This window comes from Anopheles funestus, chromosome 2RL (genome assembly GCF_943734845.2).
Source record: "Anopheles funestus chromosome 2RL, idAnoFuneDA-416_04, whole genome shotgun sequence".
In the NCBI taxonomy this organism is placed as follows: Eukaryota; Metazoa; Arthropoda; class Insecta; order Diptera; family Culicidae; genus Anopheles; species Anopheles funestus.
In genome coordinates, this window is record NC_064598.1 from 96,161,951 (window position 1) to 96,174,484 (window position 12,534).

Here is a 12,534-nt window from a genome sequence, read left to right on the forward strand (position 1 = left end):
CGCACTGTGGTGACATCAACGTCAACACCAAACGATCAAAACGATAAGCAGATGTCATCACTGAGCATTTATTTCTCCAGTTATTTATGCTCATTTTAAATTATGAATCGTTTTACTTATTGTGAAAATCTATTTTAGTCTGTAATTGAACACTACGTGCAAATGAAAACATTTGGGAAGTGATTCCTGCACTGTTTCAGGGCATTTTTTTGGGGTGGATAAAAACGATAAGTCCTACAAACGACAATATAATTTGAAAGCTCTGAGCAAGCTAGGCGCAGTGCAAATTTAGCGCATTTTCTGTTTTCGTTTGGCCACAAAGGTAGCATCCTTCGTACCTGTTTAGATTGTGTTGCTGTGAAAAACGAACCATTTCCATATATTGCGCTTCAGCTAAGTGCCCTCGAAGCGTACAAACATATCCCAAGGATGCCAAGAGGTATCATTACGCTCCAGCTGGGCCAGTGTGGCAACCAGAGTAAGTACCGGTAAATCCGTACAAAAAGCCATCATTTTACTTCTGTCGTTGCCTTCATTTTAGTTGGTTTCGAATTTTGGAAGCGGCTTTGTCTTGAACATGGCATATCACCTTCGGGAATGTTGCGTGAGTTTACCAGCGATGGGATTGACCGGAAGGATGTGTTTTTCTATCAAGCGGACGATGATCACTACATTCCCCGTGCGGTTCTGCTGGATTTGGAACCGCGCGTAATTCATTCGATCATGACTTCGCCGTACGCGAAGGTACGTCTAGGTGGACGGGATGCTGAAATAAGATCATCGCCCAAGCTTACTTTATTCACATTCGATTCTAGCTGTACAATCCGGAAAACGTTTATCTGTCGAAAGATGGTGGCGGTGCGGGTAATAATTGGGCTTCCGGGTTTAGTCAGGGCGAAAAGCTGCACGAGGAAGTGTTCGACATTATTGACCGGGAAGCGGACGGAAGTGATAGCTTGGAGGGATTCGTGCTGTGTCACTCGATTGCTGGTGGTACCGGATCCGGTATGGGATCCTACATCATGGAACGGCTGTCCGATCATTTCCCCAAGAAACTGATCCAGACGTACAGCGTGTTTCCGAATCAGGATGAAATCAGCGATGTCGTGGTGCAGCCGTACAACAGTCTGCTGACACTGCGCCGGCTGACCAGCTGTGCTGACTGTGTGGTTGTGCTTGACAACACCGCCCTGAATCGTATCGCGACCGATTGGCTGCACCTTGAAAATCCTAGCTTCGCGCAAATCAATACACTCGTGTCGACCATCATGTCCGTCAGTACGACCACTCTTCGCTATCCCTCGTACATGAACAACAGCCTGATCGAGCTGATTGCACCGCTGATTCCTACGTCGCAATTGCACTTCCTCATGACCGGCTACACACCGCTCACGACCGAATCGGACACACAGTCGGTGCAGAAAACAACCGTACTGGATGTGATGAGACGGTTGCTGCAACCGAAAAATATGATGGTTTCCACCGCGCCGGATAAAACCAACCATCATCGGTACATTTCGATTCTGAATATCATTCAGGGCGAGGTGAATCCGTCGCAGGTGCATCAGTCAATACAGCGCATCCGGGAGCGCAAGCTGGCCCAGTTCATACCGTGGGGTCCGGCCAGCATTCAGGTGGCACTTTCCCGCAGCAGCCCGTACGTGCAGAGCAGTCATCGTGTGACCGGATTGATGCTGGCCAATCACACCAGCATCTGCTCGCTGTTCGAACGAGCGCTCGGGCAGTACGACAAGCTGCGCAAGCGAGGCGCCTTCCTGGATCAGTTCAAAAAGGAGGACAAATTTAAGGACGATCTGAGCGAAATGGACGAGGCGCGCGATGTGGTGGATGCGCTCGTGCAGGAGTACGAGGTAGCCACAAAGGAGAATTATCTCAGCTGGCATGGTAGCCGTGCAGCCGGTGGCGCTGGGACAAACCCGAACAAATAAGCTTCCTTTGGTGCTGTCTTGTGGTGGTATGGAAGAAGGTAGGAGACGCACCGTTTAACTAACTGTTTTTAATTATATCGTTACATGAGATACGTTTGTTGGGAGATGGAAAGGTATTAGGTAGCATCGTATAAGTATTGGATTGGAGTATAGGTATGAATAGAAACGAATGGCTCTCTAACAATTGGAGAAGAATCTACAGCTTTGTGAGTGAGATAAGAGAGGGAGAGATCGATTGTTCAGTAGCGAACTTCATTATTTGTGCCAATAAAACGCACCATTGGTATCATCACCCTACATTGCTACTGATATGTGTATTTTATTCATCTTTACGGGGCTATTTTTACGTCTTAAAGCCAAACACACAGTAACAAGTTGCATTATGCATCTAGATAATTCATTTATTTCATTTATACTGTTTCATTTTTTCTACACCATTTCACTTCTACCGTTTCATAGATTTTTTACAATAAAATTTGGTTAACATCTTCTCACACACCTATCCTGTGCTGTGTAATTATTAAACAAAATGTATGCATAGAAAGGAAGGTGATTTTTTTTTGGATATATGAAACAAAACAAAACTTCATACAAATCTGAACAACAAACAATGAAATAGTTGCACATTTTTTCCTCACATTTGATGTGCAATTAGAATGCGTTTTTTTACAAACGAAAATAAATGTTTAACATTTCGATGTTGGAATGTTGCAATAATATACTTGTGAGAAAGGCAAACAAACATAAAAAAACAGTGGTGCCGAAATGCAAAACCAAGTAGAATAGAATTTTCTTTATCTGACTAGATAACAATACCATAAGCGGTAGGCAGTTAACAATAATGATTCTGGTTTGGGGTACCTGTTTGATGCCACACCAACCAAACAAAGAAACAAAAAAACGCGCCGTTTTGTTCAATTATTCTTTCCGCTATATGTCCGCTAAATTGCATATACACCTAATAATACCAACAACTCGGAAACCCGGAAGACAGCAGGGGAATTAAGAGGATTCTGAATCCTTTTTCTCCTCCTATCTGTCGTAGATGTTCCGTGTTTCACGAATCGGCTAACAAATCCGCCAACGGATCATCACCCGTTTGCGTGGTGGTCGTAATCGGTCTAGTTACTGTCGGAAGTGATCTGTTGGCCGGTTTAGTTTGATCCATTTGCTGTTGCAAGCTGTTAACTTTCGAGATGGTTCCTAGTAAACAAAAAAGAAAATGTATCAGTGTAAAGGGGAAAACTTTTTTGCCCAACCAAGAGATGTGACTTACGGGTTTTACTACCGAACAGATCATCATCATCGTCACTACCATCGTCATCATTGTCGAACAGTCCTTTCCGTTCCGTTTTTCCCGATCCCACACGCGATGTGGACGCATCAGCACCTTTTGACTTGAGCTGACCAGCGATGGACGATATTTTCGTACCGAAAAGATCATCTTCACCACCATCCGCAGCATCGTCGTCGTCGTCAGAAACGAAAATGCTTCGGCTAGTAGCGACGTTCGGTTGCTGTTTGGTCGGTGCTTCTTGTACCGGCGTTGGTTTCTTCACAGGAATCGTCTTGGAGGATAGCTTGTTGGAAAATACATCATTATCCTCACCGTTACTATCACTATCGTCAAAGATGGATTTGTTCGAAGGTTTTGCCGTCGTTTTTTGAGCCGAAACGACTCCCAACGGTTTCACACCTTCAGTACCATCTGGTAGTACCGATCGTTTCGACGGATTTCGCACACTTGCACTCAAACGATCAATAAATGAATCATCATTGTGTACGCCTTGCGCTACTTTGAGTGAAGAAGATACATTATTTTGTGGAGGGAAATTCGTTTGCGGCAAGCCAGCTTCAATGTGTTCGATTTTTCCTTCCGATCCCACAACAATACGATCATCAGCTGTTGATATTTTAGGATCGTTTTGGACCATCGCTTCTTCACTGAGAGAACTTTGCAGCGAGGAACTTCCCGTTCCGGCGCGAAGAGTTTGTCTGGAAGGAGGTTTACGTTTGGTAGGGATACGAGCTCTGCCCTTGTTTAAGCCGGTCAGCTTTCCATTAGCACCAACATCTCCGGATTGGGTCGGTTTCTTATCATCAACAGGTAACGCAGCATCGGTCGCATCATTCAATACGTTGTGAATCTTCTCCGGTGAAGTGGTCACATTTCCGGTCGATCTTTTTGCACCGGGCAGCAGCGCTGCAACGTTGATGGCAATTTTGGTGTTTAGTTTATTAATCTTCTGACGGCTAGGTTTGGTGGAATCAACTCGATTACTATCATCTACCATCGGAGGTAACGAGGAAGGAGCAACGTTATCAAACAACGCTTTACTACGACCGGGAGACGGATCACCAAAGTTTGACTTTGTTCTGCTATTATCGGCTTCATCCGGCGGTGGTTCATCGTCAAAGAGGTACCGTGTACGATTGCCACCAGCACCGTTCGTCGGTATGAAATCGAGCGACTGTGTTTCTGTTGGATAGCTAGCTGTTTCGTCCATGATCGACGGTATCGCTGGCTCACCGGATCCGATAGTGTGCGGGTTTTGCCGTTGCGTGGTATCGTCCGTTTCGTCACCATCATCCGGCGGTGGAACGTCATCGAACAAGCCAATTGGGCTGAATGTTAAGGCACTTTTTGGTTCAGACTTCGAGGAAGGAGGCGTCCTGGGTGTTGTTGGCGGTGATCCAGCTGTCGATCGCTTACTGGTGTTGCCTTTAGCCGGATCATTCGTGCGCAGATAATAATCTATATCGTTTGCTATCATAATGCCCGTAGCTGTGTCATCTACTTGTGGTTCGGTTGGTTCCTCCAGCTCGGTTGGTTCGATATGAATCACGTCCAAATTGCTTGATCTTTCATTCGTAATTGTTTCACTACGATCAGTATCCACTTGTACATTATTGCTAGACACTGCTGTTGGCTTAGAGTTGTCCATTTCATTACCTGTTCTACTCTCGATTACTGGTTCGCTATCGTTTCCGTTTGTAGAAAAAGATCCTTCCTTTAACGAGGTAGGATCAACTGCGCTGTTGTTCTCTTTCTGCACGATGTGCTTCGTAGGTTGTGACATGCTCTGAACGACACTGTTAACTTCTGCCAGGGAAGAATTATCTTCATTTTGTTCATTATTTGATTTTGTGTCCTCTTCAATGTTTTCTTTTACCGATTCCTCCTTCTTATCGCTTGTTGGTGTATTTTGCACCTGACTTGATACGTTCTTTGCTGGAGAAATTTCACTTTCCCCTATCGTTACATTACTCTCGGCTTTAGTCGTTACTTTGTTTGCCATTTGCGCACTTTTTTGTACGGTATCAAAAATAGAATCATCCTCTTCACTTTCCGAATCCGTATTGAAAATGGATTTCTTTAATATCATGCTACGAATATTATTTGGATCAACGGGAGCTTTTTCCGGTGGTTGTTTTGGAACTATGTTATTTCGAGTATCAGTTTCCCGTGATTTTGGTTCGTCCAATGCAACTGTTCCTCTGTTTGGTGTGTCTTCAACATGGTTCAATTTTGCTTGAGGAATTGCTTTACTTGTAGCGCTTTTACCAAACAGTGCATCTTCATCATCAGACGGTGGTTCATCATCAAATAAAGATACTCTCGGAGTGCTTTTCGTAGTCTTAACGGTTGTAACTACTTGCGCTGGTTTTGATAAGCTTCCTACCAAAGTCTGATCTTTCGAGTCGGGTATTCCACTATCGGAATCTTCATCAAAAAGCGATTTACTCTTGGTCGTAGAATTGTTATCCGGCTTACCGGAGGAAACGTCTTCTGTATGTACACCGGCCGTACCTCCGTTCCTTTTCAATGCATCTAATTTATCCTTCAAAATGCTAGACGATTTGCCAAACAGTGCCTCATCATCGTCTTCCTCCGCTTCGGAGCTATCACTGAAAATGGATTTCATCACTTTTGGTACAGCTTTTGGTATTGATGGCGCAACCGGAGGCACACTGCCGGACGCACCAAATAGAACAGCCTCAGCATCGTCCTCGGATTCTGATTCATCAAAGATAGATTTTTTCTTCAGCACCGGTAACCGGTCTGCAGGTTTCGGGAGCATCGTACGATTCGGAATATTCGGCGTTCCCTGTTGGGGAGATTTTGGTTGTGATTTCGTTTCATTGCTACCCACCACAATACCACCGTAATCGTCCTCGTCATCTTCGGCGAATAAATTTACGATCATTTTCTCCTTCACAGCACCGGTGGTCATCGATGTCGGAACGGTTGGCTTAACGGAAAGTTTTGCCGCATGAAACAACTGATCGAACGTATCTACCGGCGGTTCATCGTCGAAAAGATTCGTCTCTGGTCGTTTATTATTTGCTAGCGCGGGAGTAGGTCGATTGCTTTTTGCTGCGACAGCACGAACCGTTTCTGACACTGCCGACGGTTCCTGTTGCTTTCGTAAATTGTTGTTCAGTTCGTCAATCAATTCGGGCATCGCTTTCGGATTCGTTAGTGCCGATCCTCGATGTTTCGGTGGCTGTTTCGATAGCAATTGCTTCGCCAGACTCGGTTCGATCGCCGGTGTACGATTATTGTTGCGAACATTTTCGCGATCCTCACCATCCGCGTCATCGTCACTTTCGATAAAGAGATTAATAGTTTTCCTTCGTTCCGGTAGCACTGGCGTGTTTTGCATCGGTTCCGGTGGTTCATCGTCGAACAGATTGACCATCTTTCGCGCAGGTGGTTGAGTGTTGCCCTTAAAGAAGGCTTTCGTTGCATCATTTACTGGCGCCGTTTGACGTGGCTGAGGTGTTGGTGTTGGCATCGGTTCATCCACCTCCGGTGAATCATCAAACAGACCACGCTCACCCTTCGACGGTCGGCCATCTTCTGGGGGTGGCTCTTCCGGGAACAAGCTTGGCGGTTTCAACCTAGCACCTTCCACCGATGTTAGACCCCGGACCCCAACCACAGGCTGTCTGCTTGCTGGTAGCGTACGGGGAACCTTGGAAGAACTAGCGAACGAATAAATGGACGATCCATCGTCCCCTGTAATGCTGGGATCTAACGAAGGTGCCCGTTTTCGACCTTCCACACCCCAGATGGAGCTTTCCGATTCGGACGGAGTGTGCTGTTTGCTGTTCGGCTGTGAAGGGAACATTCCACCGTCATCCGTTTCGCTCGGCGAGTCAGAGTACTCCTCCTTCCGATCGGAATCGGATCCAGTTTCCCAGTTTAGTCCCACGTGCCAATTGTTTTGCCACTCCTCCGACCCAATCACGTGCGGCAGGGGTCGCTTCGTTGTGAAGAGCGTCGGTAAGGCTTGCATTATCGTTCGCCTGCTGGGCGGTGAAAAGTCCTCATCGCTCGATTCACTGTCCGACAGGGGAAGTGCATATTTATCGTACGATTGATACATTCCTGCTACCGATCGTTCCACGGCTAACTGGATCAGATCGTCTAGTGTCCGTTCGTCACCCTGTTCTTGTTCTGTTTGCTTTTGCGGTTCATCTACTTGCTGACGACGCCGGCGCAATCCGTAGAAACTTTCATCGTCTTCTTCGACCCGGTTTTCCACGAACTTCACTTGTTCAACGGCTGAAAATTGATTTGTTGCGTTGGCTAATGTCACCTCGGAGTGTTTCACTTCCAGCATTAAGCTGTCCAAATCATCCCTCGTTTTGCTGCATAAATTTTCGATATTCTAGAAGGAAATTAAAATACCGTTAATTAACTTACTCTGTAACACAAGTTTACACAAGACACTGTCCAGAAGACGATCTTACCTTCGCGATCGAAACCATGTACTGCAACAGTTGGCCGTCCGATTCAAGTGACCAGTTGGGGATACGCTGGCGAAGTTGATCCGGCGTGAGTGCCTGTAAGAAAACGATTGGTTATCATGAATCTGCGCAAAACCATCGTGTGTTGGTTCAATTAAAAATGCTTCTTTTTTTTTGGCCCACACACTCTCGGTGCCGGAAAACTTTCGAGGCAAATTTCGCTTGAAATCAAATCGTAAATCAAAACTTCACCCCGAAAATGGGAGTGAGATAGAAGGAAAACGTTTCATAAAATTTCCTTCCACGGTCCAAGACACAATTGGAATACGGTAGCCACTCACGGCCATGTCCGTGAAGTTCGGCAATGTGTGCAGTAAATAGTGATCGTTTCAGACCGAAATCAGTACATGATTTGGATGGGTGGAGTAGGTTTTTGGGGGATGCCGGGCGGTCGTGCCTAAATGATAATGATTGAATGAGTTAACGGGCGTTGCGGCCATGTACACCCTTCCCCCTTTGAACACGCACATAGTTGGGAAAAGACAGATATTCCATGATGAAGCAAAAAGCATCGTGTACAAGGTTTACTGCGATTTGGTGCTTTGCAGTGCAGTGAATCACAACGAATGCTGCGTACGAAGATCAAAAGCACACACAGCGAACAATGTTTCTTATCACAGTACGGACGGACACACAGTACCAGGGCACAAGAAAGAATCTTTAGGGTCCCATTTCCCACTGCAACTCCTCTATATCGTACCATTTTGTTTCCGACGGTTCTATAATACACGAAACACTCGGAACACTTCTCCAGGGAGCACAACAGATTTGTTACAACGATTTAACGTGCGATCACGATAATTTCGTTTTCTGTATTGCCCGAAACGCTATCAGATAACCATTTCCGCTGCAGTTAAAAGGTTGCTTGCCCTACAATTGCATATCATCTGCAATTCGGTTGCATGCTTCAAGCACTAGCTGTGTTTCAACGATGAATATCACTCGGGGTTTAATCAAAGAATTTTACACCAAAAGAACTATCACTAGCGTATTCTAATAATCATTAATTTCAATGTTTCTTCTAAAAATATGATGGGTTTTTTTTGCTACTCTGTTTTGTATTTTCATTTCTTATTGCCACTTTGTAATGCTGTCAAAGTCGGTGCGGTGGTGTGAGTGAGCCTGTTTATATTACTCGATCCAGATGCTGTATGCAATATTTTAAATATTGCACAAAAAACCGTTACATTTGGCGGTAACAAGCGGGAAAACGTGTCAGATCTACAATTAGCATAGAAATTTTATTCTTTTCCTATCAATATTAAGGTAAAAAGTAATATGTTTGCTCTAAATTACACTTGGACGATTGTTGCAATTTCGTATATTACGGAACACGTGTGTTCCATACGTCATTTACTATTCAAATTGTTGCGCATGATCCGTACGGTGCGTGCATGTTTTGGGAACGACATCGATCGATTCCAACAAGTACACCTGTCTGTTAGTTCTAGCCCAAAACATCCAGTGAACGGTACCGTACATAATTACAGTTTCCATCATGTTGCAGGACTGCGACTATGACTACTTCTACGAGGAGGATAAAATGTAAGCTAGACAAGAATAAAATACACCTCATTTTATCACGAGATGATATGAATGGGTGATTTTATTTGAATGCAGATTTTTGTTGCTGTTACTTACTTACTTTCGTTCCGGCCAAATGTGTTTTGTACAAATATTACTGTTATTCTTTCGTTTGTAAGTGTTCGCAAGCCGGCTAGTAATGTTGTCTTATTCGAAAAAGTCGATCAAGAAATATTTCTAAAAATCTGGACGGTTTTGTGTTGGATATTGAAACATCCAAAACATATGGTACACTTGTTTGTATCCTTGGCGCATTTTACGCATGCTCGCCCTTATCTTTCTATGTTCGTAATGTTGTGGTATTGTTGTGTGCATTTCATTTGCGTGGTTTTTTACTTCTTCTTCATTGGTGTAAGTGTGTTTCATTGATTTCAAACCCACTTCTCCATGTGCACCGTGTCGGTTCTTAAAGTTTTTGGCGTTTCTAAACTTGTGCCTATATCGACGACCGAGTTCCGAACGTAGTTAAAGCGCAGCAATGGATTCCAGCAAGGATATTGAACCGTGGAGTGAAGAGACAACGGCACTGTTAATGTTTGACCAGGATGATGAACAGGACAAGTGAGTAGTACCGATGGCATCCGTGTCATCGGACGGGAAGCCTTAAAAAACATTCAGCCATGGCGTACGCAACTGGGCGTTGGATGCTTTAATTGATGGTTTACTTCCTACCTTTCTGCTGCCGAAATCGATTGTGAAAAATGAACTCTTCAGTACCGCTCACAAACAATTCCGTCCCAAAAAAACGATCTTGGTGGATGAGGAATCACCAAGTCACGATGACCAAGACACTGCTCTTATTGCCATCGGTTCACCCGGACCTGGATCTAGGCTTATTCGTGCGGAACGACGCAAGGAATCGAAAAAGCCTGCGAACGAAAACGGTGAAACCAAATCTGGGGAGGAATCCAGCGGAAAACGCATGGATGAGATTGCATTCGTGTCGAATGATGATCTTCCGGATCCGGTGCTGTACGCGGACGGTTGTGTAGACGATAATAAGATCATAATGCTATGCCAGCGCCAGGAGATGGAGCGCCTGTAAGTGTGTGTGTGTGTGTCCTATTGGCTTTTGGTTGTACTAGCGTGCGTGTGTTCGTCTATGCTTGGGGGTGTGTGGAAAATTGTAATACGGGGGGTAGTTTGTAGAATTTTTGCAGGATGTGATTAGGCGCTAAAAGGGCCGAATTGAAATGGTTCAGAGGAAGAAGGACAAGGCATTTAATAAAAATGGAATGTTAGTCAAATTGTAGTTCGATCGTATGATGAATGCGCAAGTTGCTATTTTAAGCTTATGTTTTTTTTGTAAAATATCTTCGTAAAACTTTGCTTTAAGAGTGTCTAGTCCGGTTGCAGTAAGCTTAATAATTTATTTTGCTGCACTTATTTTAGAAATAACATGTCGATATGATCGTACGTGATTCATTCTCATAAATGTATTAACGGGAAATAATTGATTTTGCCTTATACAGGGGCATGACAGTGAGTTCTGGTACGGTGGTGATCAAAAAGGATACCAGCAACTTGATCGGCATTAGCATCGGAGGTGGTGCACCACTGTGTCCATGCTTGTACATCGTTCAGGTATGTTACACATCATTACTACGATCAAATATGTCACTCAATGTTGTAAAATTTGTTTTGAAAATAAATTCCCAAAAAAAGGTTTTCGATGGCACACCTGCGGCCCGTGAAGGAACGCTTCAAAGTGGCGATGAGCTGCTGGGTGTAAATGGCGTTTCTGTGAAGGGCAAAACTAAAGTGGAGGTTGCCAAAATGATCCAATCGGCCACCGAGGAGGTTATGATACACTACAACAAGCTGCACGCGGATCCGACTCAGGGAGAAACGCTCGATATTGTGCTGAAGAAGATGAAGCATCGGCTGGTGGAGCGGATGTCCAGCAGTACGGCCGACACACTGGGACTTTCCAGGGCCATCCTTTGCAATGATTCATTGGTAAAACGTTTGCAGGAATTGGAACGTACGGAAACCATGTACAAGGGGTTAGTGGATCACGCTAGAAGGTGGGTGCGACTGAGTTTAGTACCGTACGGAGCCATTTTAACTGACAAAGTTCCATTTGCCACAGGATGCTTAAGGCACACTTTGATGTGCTGCAGACGTACCAGGCGTTCGGCAACATGTTTGCCTCGATTAGTGTCCGAGAGCCGCAACCGCGTGCATCGGAAGCGTTCCGTATTTTCGGCGAGCTGCATCGAAACATGGAGAAGGATGGCATCAAGATGATCAAATCGCTAAAGCCGATACTGGCCGATATGGGCACTTATCTGCATAAGGCCATCCCGGACACGAAGCTTACCGTTAAGCGGTATGCGGATGCAAAGTTTAGCTATCTCTCCTACTGTCTCAAGATAAAAGAAATGGATGACGAAGAGCATGGTTATGCCGCAATCCAAGAGCCACTGTACCGTGTGGAGACGGGCAACTACGAATATCGGCTAATTCTACGCTGTCGGCAGGATGCTCGATTAAAGTTCGCCAAGCTACGCAGCGACGTGTTGGAGAAGATCGAGCTGCTGGAGTGTAAACATGCCCGCGATTTGGCGGGTCAGCTTCGCAAGTTTATCGAGGGGTTGGCTACCTTGGCGTCAGAAACCGTGGAACGATTGGAAAGCATTCCGAATCTATTTCCCATCGAGGTGGATCTGAAGGCGAGCGCGTTTCAGTACAAATCGGCCATCAAGTTTCAGGCGGAAGAGTACACAGATGAGGATGTACCGCAAGCGGAAGAAGCTATCGAACAGCTGGAAACAACAAAATCAGGTGCGTCGAATGCAACTGGAGATTTGGAACAATCAAATGGAGCCGAGGATGGTGGAGAACTATTAGGAGGTTTTGAGGACATTGATCTCAGCAAGGGATCGTCGGCAGAACCTTCGGAGAATGATCTTCTGAACGAGCTGGGACTTGCGGGTATTGATCTGTCCGTTGGCAGCAAACCTATCAGTAGTCACAACCTGATGGATGATCTACTCGTGCCGGAGTTATACAAGTAAGGGGAAAGAACTGACCAAAGAGGATTGATTCTCGGCGAGGAGTAATGCGTCTACTTACTGTAGAAACGGCGAAACAACTATTAATAATTGTAGTTTTACTCAAATGAATAAAACTGTAATGCAAATTGTAATTTGAGCGCTATATTTGATTTAGCTTCCAGCTC

The 12,534-nt window shown here is 45.0% G+C and overlaps 4 protein-coding genes across 7 annotated transcripts in view; 3 read left to right on the forward strand and 1 right to left on the reverse strand.

Moving 5' to 3' along the window:
• LOC125763366 (uncharacterized) overlaps positions 1 to 12,534 on the forward strand; it is a 391,039-nt gene that overhangs the window by 308,171 nt on the left and 70,334 nt on the right. The window lies entirely within an intron of this gene.
• LOC125763480 (tubulin gamma-1 chain-like) lies at positions 201 to 2,246 on the forward strand. The gene is made up of 3 exons (XM_049426718.1): positions 201 to 478; positions 542 to 744; positions 816 to 2,246. Exons 1-3 carry the CDS (start codon positions 430 to 432, stop codon positions 1,947 to 1,949), a joined length of 1,386 nt encoding a protein of 461 aa, XP_049282675.1. The 5' UTR covers positions 201 to 429; the 3' UTR covers positions 1,950 to 2,246.
• On the reverse strand, positions 2,368 to 8,950 carry LOC125763625 (WASH complex subunit 2). The gene is made up of 4 exons (XM_049426978.1): positions 8,467 to 8,950; positions 7,710 to 7,802; positions 3,226 to 7,627; positions 2,368 to 3,152 (listed from the first exon to the last, which is right to left on the reverse strand). The coding sequence occupies exons 1-4, from the start codon at positions 8,467 to 8,469 to the stop codon at positions 3,007 to 3,009; spliced, it is 4,644 nt and encodes a 1,547-aa protein (XP_049282935.1). The 5' UTR covers positions 8,470 to 8,950; the 3' UTR covers positions 2,368 to 3,006.
• LOC125763439 (PRKCA-binding protein) lies at positions 9,145 to 12,501 on the forward strand. Of its 3 annotated transcripts, none has more exons than XM_049426648.1 (6): positions 9,210 to 9,311; positions 9,763 to 9,911; positions 10,065 to 10,391; positions 10,823 to 10,934; positions 11,016 to 11,377; positions 11,443 to 12,501. In XM_049426648.1, the coding sequence occupies exons 2-6, from the start codon at positions 9,829 to 9,831 to the stop codon at positions 12,368 to 12,370; spliced, it is 1,812 nt and encodes a 603-aa protein (XP_049282605.1). In that variant the 5' UTR covers positions 9,210 to 9,311; positions 9,763 to 9,828; the 3' UTR covers positions 12,371 to 12,501. The 3 variants fall into 3 exon arrangements, with proteins under 3 accessions (XP_049282606.1, XP_049282605.1, XP_049282604.1); XM_049426647.1 differs by having other exon boundaries at positions 9,213 to 9,311; positions 9,707 to 9,911; XM_049426649.1 differs by lacking the exons at positions 9,763 to 9,911; positions 10,065 to 10,391 and having other exon boundaries at positions 9,145 to 9,311.